The 15149-nt window shown below is 44.1% G+C and overlaps 1 protein-coding gene across 12 annotated transcripts in view; it reads right to left on the reverse strand.

Moving 5' to 3' along the window:
• The window catches only part of ATP2B3 (ATPase plasma membrane Ca2+ transporting 3), a 137222-nt gene that overhangs the window by 42366 nt on the left and 79707 nt on the right, over positions 1 to 15149 (reverse strand). For all 12 annotated transcript variants that reach the window (XM_078147746.1, XM_020977278.2, XM_020977271.2 and 9 more), the window contains 3 exons: positions 12594 to 12836; positions 11292 to 11533; positions 8998 to 9232 (listed from right to left, as the gene is read on the reverse strand). In XM_078147746.1, coding sequence (XP_078003872.1) covers positions 8998 to 9232; positions 11292 to 11533; positions 12594 to 12836 — 720 coding nt within the window. The remainder of the gene's footprint in view (positions 1 to 8997; positions 9233 to 11291; positions 11534 to 12593; positions 12837 to 15149) is intronic.

Raw genomic sequence — 15149 nt, forward strand, 5'->3', positions numbered from 1 at the left:
CAAGTGCCATTCAAAGTGATTGCAGTCTTTTCTACCTGAAACTTTTAGACCACTCAGGATTTCAATGTTTTATTGTTGGATTTGTCATAAAAACAGCTCGAAAACTAACTTCTTCTGCCTGCTGAAAATGAAAACCCAGAAATTTTCTATTAAATTATCAACTTTTTACACTCTTTTTTTCCTGCGGCCTTCTCATGTCTGCACTGTGTTTAGAAGAGAAGAAAATATATTCACATGTGAGGACTTAATAAAATCCATATACAGTACATCTTTTCATGTGGTTAGGGTCTTACATTTTTAATTAGTGCAAAAATTGTCAGGCATACTTGCTGAGTTTTAGATGGAGTAACATCTTTTCATGTGTTAATATTTAAAAAAAATTAGGGGCAGCTAGATGGTGAAGTGGATAGAGCACCGGCCCTGGATTCAGGAGGACCTGAGTTCAAATCCAGCCTCAGACCAAACACATGACACTTACTAGCTGTGTGACCCTGGGCAAGTCACATAACCCCAACTGCCTTAAAACAATTAGAGTTAAAAAAAAAAGCCAGAGTCCTCATCACCTTCACCTCTGAGACTCCCTAGGTCCCCTCAAGACTTAGCTCAAGGGCCATGTCTTCTTATATGATGACTTCCTTATTTAATACTGACAGTTCCCAGTGACCTCCCACCCTAATTACACTGCATCCACTTAGTAGATATTTTATATGCATTTATATTGTGTACATGTTGTTTCTGTCAGTCAGGCCACAAACATTTCTTAAGGGCCAGGCACTGTGCTAAGTGTTGGGGTTACAAAGAAAGGCAAAAGACAATCCCTGCCCTCATGGAGCTCATGGTCTAATGGGGGAGATATGCTCACAACTACATACAAACAAGGTAAAATTGGAGATAATCAATAGAGAGAAAGCATTAGAACTAAGGGGGTTTGTAAGGTCAGATTTTAGTTGGGACTTGAAAGAAGTGAGGGGAGCCAGGAGGTGGAGATGAGGAAGGATCCTCACTGGATCAAAGAGTACATGGAGGAAGGGGAAGGTGTAGGAAGACTGGAAAGGTAGGGAGAAGCCAGGTTGTGAAGGGCTTCCAAAGCCAAAGAGGATTTTATATTTGATCCTGAAGGTAACAGAGGGTCACTGAAGTTAATAGAATGGGGAGGCTGGTAGGGAGGTGGCATGGTCAGACTTGTGCTTTAGGAAGATCAATCTGACAACTAAGTGCAGGATGAACTGGAATGGGGAGAGGTTTGTCGGAGAGAGATCAACCGGAAGGCTCTTGCAGTAGTTGAAGTTTGAGGTGCCCTAGGGTGGTGGCAGAATCAGAGGAGAGAAAGAGGCTTATGCAAGAGATCTGGGGAAGGTCAAATCAACAGGACTTGGCAGTAGATTGGATATAGGGAGAGTGAGTAGTTGAGGTGTGAGCCTGGGTGACTGAAAGGATGGTGTTGCCCTCCACGGTAACAGGGAGAAAGATAATGAATTCCGCTTTGGACATTTTGATTTTGATATGCCTATGGGACATCCATTGTGAGATGTCCAGCAGGCAGCTGGAGATGGAGACTGGAGGTCAACTTGGTGGTTAGGGCTGGGTAAGTAGACTTGAGAATCATCAGCATAGAGATGCTAATTGAATCCTTGGGAGCCAATAAGATGAAGTGAAGTCAGATAGGAGGAATGACCTGGATGAAGATCCAGCAAAGGAGACTGCTAATACAATGCAAGGTCCTTGAGGACAGAGCCCATTTCAGTTTTCTGTCTCCCCAAAGCCTAGCACAGTGTCTGGCACATACTAGGTTCTTAATAAATGCTGGTAGACTGAATGGATCCATCTTGTGATCAAATAGGTGGAATTCATGTCAGTTGCTTCCTAGTCTCTGCTGCCCCCAAGTGGCAGCTAAGAGTCATACACCCATAGTATCTGAGATGGAAGAAAGCTCAGGAGGCAGAGAATCCCACTTCCCTAAGCCTGTTGGGAATCTCCTCTATAGGATATATGACAGTGGCTTGAAGTTCCCCAATAACGGGGAGCTTGCTACCTCATGAGGTAGTGTTCTCCATTGTTGGACGCTTTTGATTGTTTTTCTTAGCATGGGCTTGAAATCAGCTCCCCTGAAATTTCTATCCATTGTTTCTGGTTCTGACCTTTAGAGGAAATTTTGAATCCTTTCAAATACTGGAAAATAGCTACCATGTGGCTCCTACTTCTTTTTTCCTCCAGGATAACCATCTCCAGCTCTTTCAGGTGACTCTTAAATGGCATGCTCACTGATAATAAGCTTGGTGACCCACCAAGACCCTGGAGTTGTTTTCATATGAATTATATGATTACACCCCATGTAACTTTGGGTTGTAGACAAAACAACACTCTCTCTGGTGAGGTCCATTTTTTTCAGGGACCTTTATAGACCTCTAGACTTACAGGTTTGAGGACCCTACAAAGGGAAAACACTTGGGGCAAAAAAAAAGATGACCACTGTTCTTACTTTCATGAAGCCTTTTCTAGTCCCCCCAAGTTCTACCTTTGCATTCATTTGGTATATATTCTCTATATATTTCTATGTGAATATGTTGTCTTCCCCATTAGAACTTAAGCTCCTTGAGGGCAGGGATTTCCCCCCCCCCAATTTTGTCTTTTTTTTTTTTTGGCCGCACTTTGGTCTCAATACTTAGCACCTAGCAAGCACATAATAAATGCTTACTGATTGATTGATTTTCATGGAAATGCACATTAGGCATGACTCACAGGGCCAGTGAAGGGTAGAACCCAAGTTTGTTTCTATATACTGTAGCCTTTTCTCTTTCCTTGGCTCTGACCCCAGTTAACCCTAACTCTACCTATTCCACAAAGTCTGGTCTCAGGAGCTCCTTTACTGGGTCCAGGAGTCTTAATCCAAGAATTCCTTTGCTTGGTCTATCATAGCCATTCCACTGCTGCCTGCTCTTGCCTCTTAAACTCCCAGATTGACCCAGGAACTTCCTGACGCTCATGGGCTGCCATCTCTGAGGCTGTGTGGGTCCTTCAAGGAGCCTCACAGATGTAAAAGCTTCCACTTTAGTTAATCAAGGCTGTCTCTGTGGGAGTTCTCTGAATCTCTCCCTCTCTCTCCACCTCCCTAGTTCTTTTTAAAAAGTCAAAGCCCTTAGCATTTAAGGCCAGATTAGCTTTCATCTTAAGCCTTTTCCTTTCTTGTTCTTTCCATCTTTTGGTTCTCACTGAGCCTCAATGACACAACCCCCACTCTGCCTACCCCTAGCCTTTCTTTTTTTTACCTTTTTTTTTTTTTGGCTAGGCAATGGGGTTAAGTGACTTGCCCAGGGTCACACAGCTAGTAAGTGTTATGTGTCTGAGGCCGCATTTGAACTCAGGTCCTCCTGAATCCAGGGCCGGTGCTCTATCCACTGCGCCACCTAGCTGCCCCCTACCCCTAGCCTTTCCAGTACTGGTTGCACTTTCACTCATAACCCTTCCCCTACCCCTTCCCACTCACTGGTAAGGGTGGGGAAGTTAGATCACTCCTTGCTCCCCACTGCCACTTCCAGGCTCTTCCTTCACCACTTTCACTCAGTAGCCTCTCCTCCTTTGAAGTTCACACTATGCACATTCATCACCCAGTCCAGGTCCTAGTGGCTGACCCAAGGATATTTACCTTCCTTCTTTAACGATTTTAGTCCCGGGCCCAGTCTTTCTCTCTTCTCCAACTCCTGCCTTCATACTATGGGGCTTCAACACACATATTGATATTTTCCTCAAATACCCAAACCTTTCAGTTCTTCAGTGCCTTCACCCCACCTCAGCTCCACTCAAAGACGGTCACAGCTTTGATCTTACCATTGCTCACAAGTGTTCCACTTCTGTGTTCGTGAGCTCTGAAATTCCCTTCTCTGATCAGTTGTCATTTCATCTTTCCTTTCCTCCTTAGGACTTCTAGCTCTGTTCTTCATCCTCACTGTAACCTTTAATCCCTTTACCTCTTAGCTCCTTTCCTGGCCATCATCCCTGCACTGGCTCCATTTTTTTCCCCTTCTCTTTCTCAACCCCTTGGAATATCAATTTCCCACACCATTCCCCAAACCCTGTCCTCCTTCCATCTTGCCAGTTTCTGTGAAGGCACCACCATCTTTCTAGTCTCCTAGGTTTGAACTCTCAGAGTCATCTTCACCCTCTTCCTTCTCCTCTTCCCCATATCCAACCAGTTGCTAAGTCATACTGACTGGTCCTCCATAACATCTCTCCCACCTGTCCATTTCTCTGCACTCGCATGGATGCCACCCTAATTCAGATCTTTATCACCTCTCTCCTAGACTCTAGTAGCAGCCTCCTCTCTGCTTTGAGTCTCTCCCCTCTCCAATTCAGCTTCCATCTAATTCATTCTTTTTAATTATCTTTCATATCTCTTTCTTACATCACTTTCATTTTCTAATTTTCCACCTCTTTTCCCATCCAACAAGCCATCCTTTGTAACAAAGAATAAAAGAAAGGGAGAAGAAAGCAGGATAGCAAAACTAAATAACAACATTAACTGAGTCTGACTGTATAAAATAGTCCATACCCATAGTCCTCCCCCTCTGCCACAAAAGGAGGTATTACCTCTGTCTCTTAGAATCCTTGGCTTCCTTTAATACTCAAATCTTGTGCTACTACCTGCAGGAAGCTTTTGTATATTCTTCCTCCTGAGATGATCCTTATTTATTTATATATGTACACATTATATATCCTCCTCAACCCAAACCTGAAGAAATGTAAACCCCTTAAGGGCAGGAACTGGTCCTCGTTTTTTTCTTTTCTTTTCTTTTCTTTTTTTGGTTAGGCAGTGGGGTTAAGTGACTTGCCCACGGTCACATAGCTAGTAAGTGTTATGTGTCTGAGGCCAGATTTGAACTCAGGTCCTCCTGAATCCAGGGCCGGTGCTCTACCCACTGCGCCACCTAGCTGCCCCTTGGTTCTCATTTTTCTGTTATACCCCAGCACCTGGAGAAGTATGTAGCACACAGTAGGGACTAGAGAAATGCTGGTTGGGTTGAGCCATCTTCAGCTCTTCTGATTTCCAAGGCACCATTGTGCAGTAGTAAGGGCTCTGGGCTGAAAGTCAGGAGACCTGAGTTTCTACTCTTGCCTGTGTTACTTTGGGGCTGGGTGACCTTGAGCTAGTCATCTATCTTCTCTGGGCCTTGGGCCTCTCAAGTGTCAAACAGAGAGATTCGGCCTGGAAGAGCTCCAAGGTCCCTTCCAGCTTAAACATTCTCAGGGTCTGGGAGATTAGGGGGAGAATTCAAGGCCCAGGGGGCCCCAGGAAGGTCAGCTGCAGAGCTGTCTGTAAAGGGCGGTGACAGCGTTGGCTAGATCTGCACGCCCAAGCACAGACGCACATGCACACCAAACATGGAGAGGGAACCACACTAGGGCTGAGGCCAACAAATGGCCAGTTATTCAGGGCATGTTTACGATCCTGAAAGGCCTTGGCAGAATGAGGCCAGGTTGCTATGAATATCTTCTTTTTAGGTGTCTAACAGGCGTCCATTTACTTGGCCCGACAGAGGTGGGACCTTCATGTTTGGGGGGGGGGGTGGCGGGTCTAAGTACAACCAACCCCAATCCAAACATCCAAGTGGAAAAGTTTGCAAGTTTCTCCTTCAAAGCCCCCCAAAGAACCAGTTTGGAATGTGGAGAGCTTAATATAAAAAATAAATGAGGGAACATAGAGCAAATAATGAATGGAAAACATTATCTGGAAAAAAGGAAGCAAGGAAGGGCCAGGAAAAGAAAAGTCCACTTGCTGCTCTGTGACTTTGGATGAAACCCAGAGAGGAGAAGTTACCTGCCCAAGGTCACACAGCTTATTGGTGGCAGAATTAGAACTCAAACCCAAGTATCCTGAGCTTCTTCTCTTGGGTAGTTAGGGAAGGCTTCCTGAAGAGGCAGACCTTGAAGGATTAGGAGAAGGAGCAGGGGAGGCAACATTGCAAAGGAAGGAAATGGCTTTTGAGTAAAGCTTTCAGCTCTGTCCCTAGCTTGCTGTGTGGCCTCAGTGAAGTAAGTTACCTTCCTTCCCTCTCTGGGCTTCAGTTTCCTCACCTATAAAATTAGGGATTTGGATTAGATGATCTCAAGGTTTCTCCTGGCTCTAACACTCTATGGTTGTTTGGTGGCTGGCTATCTATCTATCTATCTATCTATCTATCTATCTATCTATCATGTCTGTCTATCTGTCTATCTATCTATCTATCTATGTCTGTCTGTCTGTCTGTCTATCTAGTCTGTTTATCTGTCTGTCTATCTATCTATCTATCTATCTATCTATCTATCTATCTATCTATCTATCTATCTATCTATCTATCTAGTCTGTCTATCTATCTGTCTGTCTATCTATCTATCTATCTATCTATCTATCTATCTATCTATCTATCTATCTATCTACCTATCTAGTCTGTCTATCTATCTAGTCTGTCTATCATCTATGTATGTATGTATGTATGTATGTATGTATGTATGTATGTATGTATCTATCTATCTATCATGTCTGTCTGTCTATCTATCTATCTATCTATCTAGTCTGTTTATCTGTCTGTCTATCTATCTATCTATCTATCTATCTATCTATCTAGTCTGTCTGTCTATCTATCTATCTATCTAGTCTGTCTATCTATCATCTATCTATGTATCTATCTATGTATCTATGTATGTATGTATGTATCTATCTATCTATTATGTCTGTCTGTCTATCTATCTATCTATCTATCTATCTATCTATCTATCTATCTATCTATCTATCTGTCTGTCTATCTATCTATCTAGTCTGTTTATCTGTCTGTCTATCTATCTATCTATCTATCTATCTATCTATCTAGTCTGTCTATCTATCTATCTAGTCTGTCTATCATCTATTTATCTATCTATCTATCTAGTCTGTCTATCTATCATCTATCTATCTATCTATCTATCTATCTATCTATCTATCTATCATTTCTGTCTGTCTATCTATCTATCTATCTAGTCTGTCTATCATCTATCTATCTATCTATCTATCTATCTAGTCTGTCTATCTATCTATCTAGTCTATCATCTATCTATCTATCTATCATGTCTATCTATCTATCTATCTAGTCTGTCTGTCTATCTATCTATCTGTCATGTCTGCCTATCTATCTAGTCTGTCTATCATCTATCTATCTATCTAGTCTGTCTGTCTATCTATCATCTATCTATCTATCTATCTGTCTGTCTGTCTGTCTGTCTATCTATCATGTCTGTCTGTCTATCTGTCTATCTATCTATCTATCTATCTATCTATCTATCTATCTATCTATCTATCTATCATGTCTGTGTATCTATCATGTCTGTCTGTCTGTCTATCTATCTATCTATCTATCTATCTAGTCTATCATCTATCTATCTATCTATCTATCTATCTATCTATCTATCTATCTATCTATCTATTATTGACTTCTTTTTTCATTCAGGCCCATGTTGTCCAACCCCAGCTGCATTAATCATTATTTGGTTCAAAAACAACAGAAGTGCTTAAAACTACAATCAATCCATTTTCAGAGCCCAGGACATGCCAGCCCTACTCTTGGTTCATCCTCATGGCTCCTCAGGGCCAGGATATAGCCTCAGATGGGGACCCCAGTCACTCGCACAGACTGCATCCTCCCAGGCTCAGAAGCTGTCACAAATGTCAGTCCATTAATCAACCAAGCATTCAGTGAGTCTGTACTGTGTGCCTAGTCTTGGGTTCAGTGATAGGGGGGAGCATAAAGGAGGAGACTTGGGGCTGGCTCCAAGAGGGTCCCCAGTCTGTTTGGGGAGACAGTCCTTATCCATAAACAGCACTCAGTGGGCAACTGAGGACCAAACTCTGAATTACAAACGCTAAAGGCCAGAAGAGCTCAGAGGAGTAAGAAAGCAATGGGGGTTGGGCTGGGGTATCAGTTAAGGCTTCCTGAAACAAGTGAGTTGGGGTTGGAACTGTGGGTTGGATTAGGATGGGCATTCCGGTTGGAATAGCTGAAGCCAAGGTGGGAATGAGGCTGCCATAGATGGGCTCCAGAGGAGAACAGATTTAGAACCAAAAAGGACTTAGAAGTCATTTGGTTTGACTCTCTCATTTTAAGAAACTTACCAGAGAGGGGGCAGCTACGTGGCTCAGTGGATAGAGCACCAGCCTTGAAGTCAGGAGGACCTGAGTTCAAATCTGGCCTCAGACCAAACACTTGACACTTATTAGCTGTGTGACCTTGGGCAAGTCACTTAACCCCGACTGCCTTAAAAAAATAAAATAAAAAAGAAACTTACCAGGGAGTTGAAGGGACTTGCCCAAGATCATATGGATTAAAAGTAGAAAATGTGGCATTCAAACACAGGTCCTCTGCCCCCAAATCCAGTGAGGAGACCAGACAGGCTGGAGCAGAATATCCCTTTTAGGGAATACTTGGGAACTTCCTCATGTATCTATTATCCAAGGATTTAATGAAACTTTCTAGCCTCTGTTTGTGTTTTTTTCCTGTCCCTTCTATGACAATCTGGAAAGAAGTTCATTTGGTAGCCTAGGCTGGGGAATGGAGGAAAGGTACCATTCTACATTTTCATATTAACAATAGAAGAGAATATCCCTTGGAGCAAGATATACAGAAATACCATACCTAGGGCACAGATTAGTGCTCTCCAATGTCAAATGTTATTAACGGCTCTTATAAGGGAAGAAGAGGAGTTTAATGGTCGGTGGGGGAGAGGAGAAATTCAGAGTGTTGGAAAAGCATGAGTAATAAAAGGCATCATGGTATAGTAGAAAGAACACAGGACTTGGCATCTGAAGACAAGGGTTTAAGTCCCAGCTCTTTTAATTTGCTAGTTATGTGACAGTGAACAAGTCATTTTACCTTTCTGGCCTTCCTTCCTCTGTAAAACAAGGATAATAATACTTACGCTATCTTGGGAGGAAAGTATTTTGTAAACCTTGAAGTTCAATTAAAATGGTAGGTATTCTTATGATTAAATCCCTACCTCAGGTCGGACGGGATCTTCAATGCCCACAACAGCAACGCAGGTGAGTTCTCCTACAATCTCCGTCTCATTGTCCCATTCGGGCTCCTGGCCTGCAGAAAAGTCCCGGTAGGCAATGCAGATGGTACGTAAGCCATCACAGGCCATTGGCTCAATGACCTTCTTCACCATCTCATCCCTGTCCCGAGGACGGAAGCTGCGGAGCTCTCCATTGCTGTTTAAGATATTGGTGCATCTGGAGAAGTGGGGTGAAGGACAGAAGTGTAGAAAAGGAGGGGGTAGGGGAAGGGGAAAAAACAAAACAGCAAAATTGATGAAACAGAGAGTGAGCTGGTGAGAATCAAAACTGCTCTGTATTCCCCAATTCATGTAAGGTTGTTGCTAAACATAGTTTGAGAAGTGTTTCCACAAGTGGGTTTTTGGCCGGTTGGAATTTAAGTGGAAAAATACCAAGGGTCTTCTGTCATCAAACTTTTAAAAATCCTAATTTAAAAAATTCAAAGCACCTAAGATTCCAGAGATGAGAGGGGCCCTTATAAATCATCTAGTTCAACTAGAGCACCAGTGGGACTTTTCTCCTGCTGCCTACTATGGTGATCGTTCATTCTTTGTCCTCGAAGAGGACCATGACATCAGGAAGATGATGCCATGACTTGCATGTGAATTAGATTTAAGTGAGGGAGGGCTGTGCAAAGTCATCAGCCTCACTCTCTCCTCCGGAGCCATCTTATAGATCAGGATGACTGGAGATAGCCCCCCTTTTAAGCTAAGGTCTTTCCCAGGTCTCAGTTTGTCTGAGGCAACACCCATTCAGCGATTAAGGCTTGGTAAAAATGAGGCAAAGAATGGCTTCTTTTACCTAGTCAAAAAATAAAATAAAATAAAATCAATCTGGGAGGGGAAGACCCTCAGGGTTTCTGGCCAAAACAGAAAGCCTGCTGAAAGCAAGGAATGCAGAAGAGAAAAAATGATCTGGGAAATGAGCAACTAGCTAAGAAGATGGAATCTGAGGATGGCATTTAGACTTCTGGGACACAGCTTAAAAGAGAGGAATGACAGGCTCTTGGATGGGATGGAGTGTACCTAACAAAGGTGGTGACGATGTATTTACTTGATGTTTTGCAAACTGACTCAAAAGTGTGGGGGAGGGAGAAAACTACTACCTGCCTATCAAAATCACAGAGAGGAGAGTAGCAGCTAAAACACCCAACAGTTCACAAGAGAAAAAGTCTAAGAAAGGAACCAGCTGTAAAACCTACCACTCAGATATCTAAACCCAAATGCCCAAAGTTTAGGTGACAAGCATGAAATTCATGACTTAGACTATAGCTTTGGAAGGGAATACTTTATTCAAAAGGACACACCATAGGGCCTGGGGTAGCAATGAATATTGAAAAGGTATAGCCATGTGAGGAAATCCAGAAACCAGGGGTGGAGGTGAGGGGGGAAGCTTGGTAGATAGCATCTGTGACAAGATCAAAGGAGAGAGAAACAAGAGTGATTCTGTCACTGGAGTGTACTTCAGACTACCTGGATGGAAAGAGGACATAGATGAAAAGTGTGGGAAACAGATCACAAGACTGGCACAGAAGAATGAGACAGTAATGATAGGGTACTTAAATTATCCAGACATCTGTTGAAACTTTCTCTGACAAAAGCAGAGGAGTGAATAACTTCTTACTTTGCCTTAATGATAATCCCATTTTCGAAAAGGCAGAGGAACCTTGACTAAATTGTATCTATCTACACCTTCCCTTTCTCATTGCTACCACCATAGCCCAGGCCCTCTTCACCCTGCCTTCCTTGGAAAGGCCTGGTGTCCATTCTGCCATCTGTTCTCCTCCCTGTCCTTCAAGGCCCAGGTCAAGTCCCACCTCAACTGACCACTGTTAGAAGAGAAGCTTAGTGTGATGAAGAGAATATTGGATTTGAAGACAAAGGAATTGGGTTTGGGTCCTGCCTCTGAGGCATGTAGCCATATGACCCTGGGGCAAGTCACTTAACATCTCAATAGTCAAGACTCTCTCAGTCTCTTGCTCTTTCTCTCTGTCTCTAGGTATATAGGTAGATATCCTAGAAAAGGGATGCGAGTGTGAAGAGCTTGGCCTGACTGGAGCAGAGGGGAGAGAGTTAGCTGTAGGAGGCAAGGCTGGAGGTGTAAGTAGGAGGCCAGATGGTAGAGGGCCTTGAAAGCCAGGCTGAAGAGCTGGGCTTTCACGGTAGGCCCTGGGGAACCAGTCCAGGAATATGGGACAGCCTCAAAACCTAACAGAAAGCAGGGGGCCACTACTCACTTTTTGAGAAGGATTTCTGAAGCTCCTTTGCTGAACAGTCGGAAGCCACCATCGGGCATGCAGATGACAGTGCTCATTGACTTGCGGACGGAGTTGAAGGTATAAACCTTGTAGAGCTTCTGCTCGGGGATCTGGTCCCGCACTGGCTGGAAATCCTGTTTCAAGTCCAGGACAAAACCCAGCAGGGCACATTCTGTTTTATTGCCGACCTGGCGTGGGAGGGCTCCTTCCTTCTCTGGAGGCTTTGGGGAGGAAGGACAATCGACTTGTCAGGCCAGGGTCACCTGTACTCGCCCAGCACCATGCTCCCAGGACCTCCACCCACATGTTTTTCCAGCCATTCTAAGGAATACAGCTGCTGGCCCAGCACAAGGAGAGAGGGAAAGCTATTCTAGGCCTTGTCACACGAAGGATGGATCAAACTTGTTCAGCTTGACCCCAGAGGAACAAAGTAGTAGTAGTTGGGGCAAGAAAGAGATTTTAGCTTCCTAACAATCCAAGTTGCTCCAAAGTGAGGTATGGGTTTGAGGGGGTCCCCCTCACTGGTGGGACCATTGTTCCTTGGATGGATAGGACTAGATGACCCCCAAGTTTCCTCCCAGCTCTGAGATTCTTTGGCCTCATCCACTCCTTGGGTCCCTCTCATCTCCCGAGCTAGATGGGGAGCTCCCCGAGTCCAAATACTGGGCTTTCTCCTTCCGGATCCCCAATCTCCCCAACGGTGCCACTGAGTAAAGGCTTGGGATTTGAGGCCTGCCAAAGCCATAAGGCATGGGAGACAGAGGTATCAATCGAGTTACAACCCATGTTTCAAGTTGATTTGTTTTTGCTGAATTTGGAGAAATGGTAAAAGCAGAGTAGGGAGTCATTTCACAAACTGAAGGCATTTTCATGTTTGGAGAACACACTGGCAGGATTCATTCTATCTTCACAGTGTTTGAGATTTCCAGGGGACCCAGGAAGGTCCCCTTCCCCTTCCACTCTATGAGCTCCCAGAACCCTAGGATCAAGGAACTGGCAGGAACTTTGGGGGGGGGGTGTCATTTAGTCTCCCTTCTTCCTCCCTAGGGATTTCCATAGCAGATTACTGACTGGTGGTCACTGATCTTTCCTAATGACCAAGAGTTCTCCACCTAAAGAAACATCTCCATTGCTGGAGAGCTCTCCTTATTAGGCAGTTCTTACCTAAAGCACAATGAGGACTTGGCCAGTGGTCAGCCCCAACTGGAGTGACCCACGTGTCCCTGTTCCAGGCTGGGGCCCCTCCCTGCCCCGCTTCCCCATCCTCTTCCCCAGACTTACTAGCACTTTGGTGGTGTAGGCACTGTTGATGGAAATGGCATGGACAAGGAGATCCAGGGTTTTGGGGTTCAGGTTGTTGGGGTCGGGGATCTCTTTGTAGTGTGTGTCACCCACATAGGACTGAACAACTGTCATACGGTTGGTGGTGAGTGTTCCTGTCTTGTCTGAGCAGATAGCTGTAGCATTGCCCATGGTCTCACAAGCATCCAGGTGGCGGACGAGATTGTTATCTTTCATCATTTTCTGCAAATTGAAGGGGATGTTGAGCATGCTACAATATTTAATTGTCCTCAGTAGAGGTTGTTAGCCCTCAAAACGGTTTGTCTGAAAGAGCTTTGGAAGCAGCAATAATAACAAAAAAAACCAAACACTTAACAATAGCCAGGCTCTTAAAATATCATTTTGTAATGTTAACAGTCCCTAATAGAGACAGCAGCCATTAGTCAAATAAACAGCTTATTAGGTTGAGAGAAAGAAATGGTAACATGGTCTACTAACTGGCTGTAATTGATTGATGCTATCTGTAGCAAATGCATTTGAAAGGTAGGGATTTCCCTTCGTAACATGAAATAAGTCCTGATGAGGAGGCATCTCTAAGTTTCCTGAGTCCTACCCACACGTTACAGGTTGCTAAACTTATGCCCTTCTCCATAGGATTCAAGACTAACCTTTCCCTTCTGGGCCTAAGAAATCCCTCCTTGCTAATGTCTGAAGTGGCCAGGGAACTCTAGAGAGTGGGGCAGACAGAAATAAGGAATTTGGGCCCATTGGGATGATTAAACACTGGGATGGGTAACCCGACGGAGAGTGTGGAGTCTTCAGCTTTCGAAATCTTCCCAAGGAAAATCAATGAATGTCTCTTTTGGATGGCTTACACTCTTGGGGCCCCTTCCAACTGTATGATGCTATTTCGGGCTTTGGAGATTGTAGTCTAGGATGTCCTGATTTTAGTCTATGATTTTGGATTCTCCCTTCCTCTCTTGGGGACTGACTCGACCACCTCCATCGTAATTCTGGCTGGCAGTGGGGAGAGATTTGCCAGTGGGTAGGAAGGGGAAAAATCTTTTAGAGAAAGCTTTCCAAGCATCTCTGGACTATCCTAGACAGTACTTTTTGGCTTTGTGGGCCAGTCATAGAAATTAAATGCTCATAGATCTAGAAAGGACCTTACAAAGTATCTAGTTCAGTTCCCACATTTCCGATCCAGCCACCGGCCTTCTGGCTGTTCCACTAATAAGACCCTCCATCTCTCAGCTCTGGGCATTCACTTTGGCTGTCCTCCATGCCATAATGCCCTCTCTCCTCTGCTCTGCCTACTGGCTTCCCTGGCTTCCTTTAAGCCCCCGCTAAAATTTCACTTCCTATAGGAAGCCTATTCCAACCTCTCTTAATCCCAGGGCCTTCCCTTTGATCATTGTTTCCTATTTATCCTGTATAGAGCTTGCTTTGTATATATTGGTTTGTACGTTGTCTCTCCCATTAGATTGTAAATTCCTTGAGGGCAGGGACTGTCTTTTGCCACTTTTTGTATCCCCAGTGCTTAGCACAGTGCCTGGAACATAGTAAGCGCTTAGTAAAGGTTTAGTGTATTATTGTACAATATTATACACTGTATTATATTGTTTTATTATTATTGTATTATAATACTATATAGCATATTGTACTGTAAAAGAAAACAGGTACCTATAGAGAAGTGGACCATAACAGTATAAAGGCCTTTGACCCAGCCATGTGGCAAAACACTTCTGCCCAGGATTGCAAAAGGCCTAAAACAGACTAAAGCTCAGGACCATAAGGAAGCTCGGTTTGTTTACAGGAGGCTGCTGCAATCATTCGGCAGCAAAGAGAACGTATGTCTGAGGTGAACCCCACTGGAGGAAATGAAGCGTCAATTTAGAGAAATTCTGATTTATTAAATGCCTTCTCTCTGCTCACTCAGCCAACAAGCATTTATTAAGTACTTACTATGTGCCAGGCACTGTGCTAAACACTGAGCATGCCAGGAAAGGCAACGCTGCCCCCCCCCCACCTAGTTTGGATTCTCATCACCTCTCATCTGAACTATTGTAACAGCCGTACCTCAACTATCTCTCCATTCCAACCCATCTTCTAGATACCAAAGTGACATTCCTAAAGCACAGGGCTGACCACATCATTCCTCAACTTAAGAAAGGCAAGGGCCTTTAGGATAAGACACAAACTCCTCTGTTACCACCTGGCTCCAGCCCACAGCCCACATTTGTAGGCTCTTTTTTTGCATGTTATTCCATTGGCACACTCCACTTTCCAGCCCAAAATGGTCTTCTTGCTCTTCTTTACATGGCATTTAATCTCCTCTCCCCACACCTTTGCCTATGCTGTGCCCCATGCCTGGAATGTAATCTCTTCTCACCTCAGCCTCTTAGAATCTCTAGACTCTTTCAAAGCTCAGCTCAAGGGCTAACTTTTTTTTTTCAGGCAACTGGGGTTAAGTGACTTGCCCAGGGTCACACAGCTAGTAAGTGTCAAGTGTTTGGCCTGAGGCCACATTTGAACTCAGGTCATCCTGACTTCAAG

Source organism: Phascolarctos cinereus, unplaced genomic scaffold, assembly GCF_003287225.1.
Source record: "Phascolarctos cinereus isolate Bilbo 61053 unplaced genomic scaffold, phaCin_HiC Scaffold_8;HRSCAF=390, whole genome shotgun sequence".
Lineage (NCBI taxonomy): Eukaryota > Metazoa > Chordata > Mammalia > Diprotodontia > Phascolarctidae > Phascolarctos > Phascolarctos cinereus.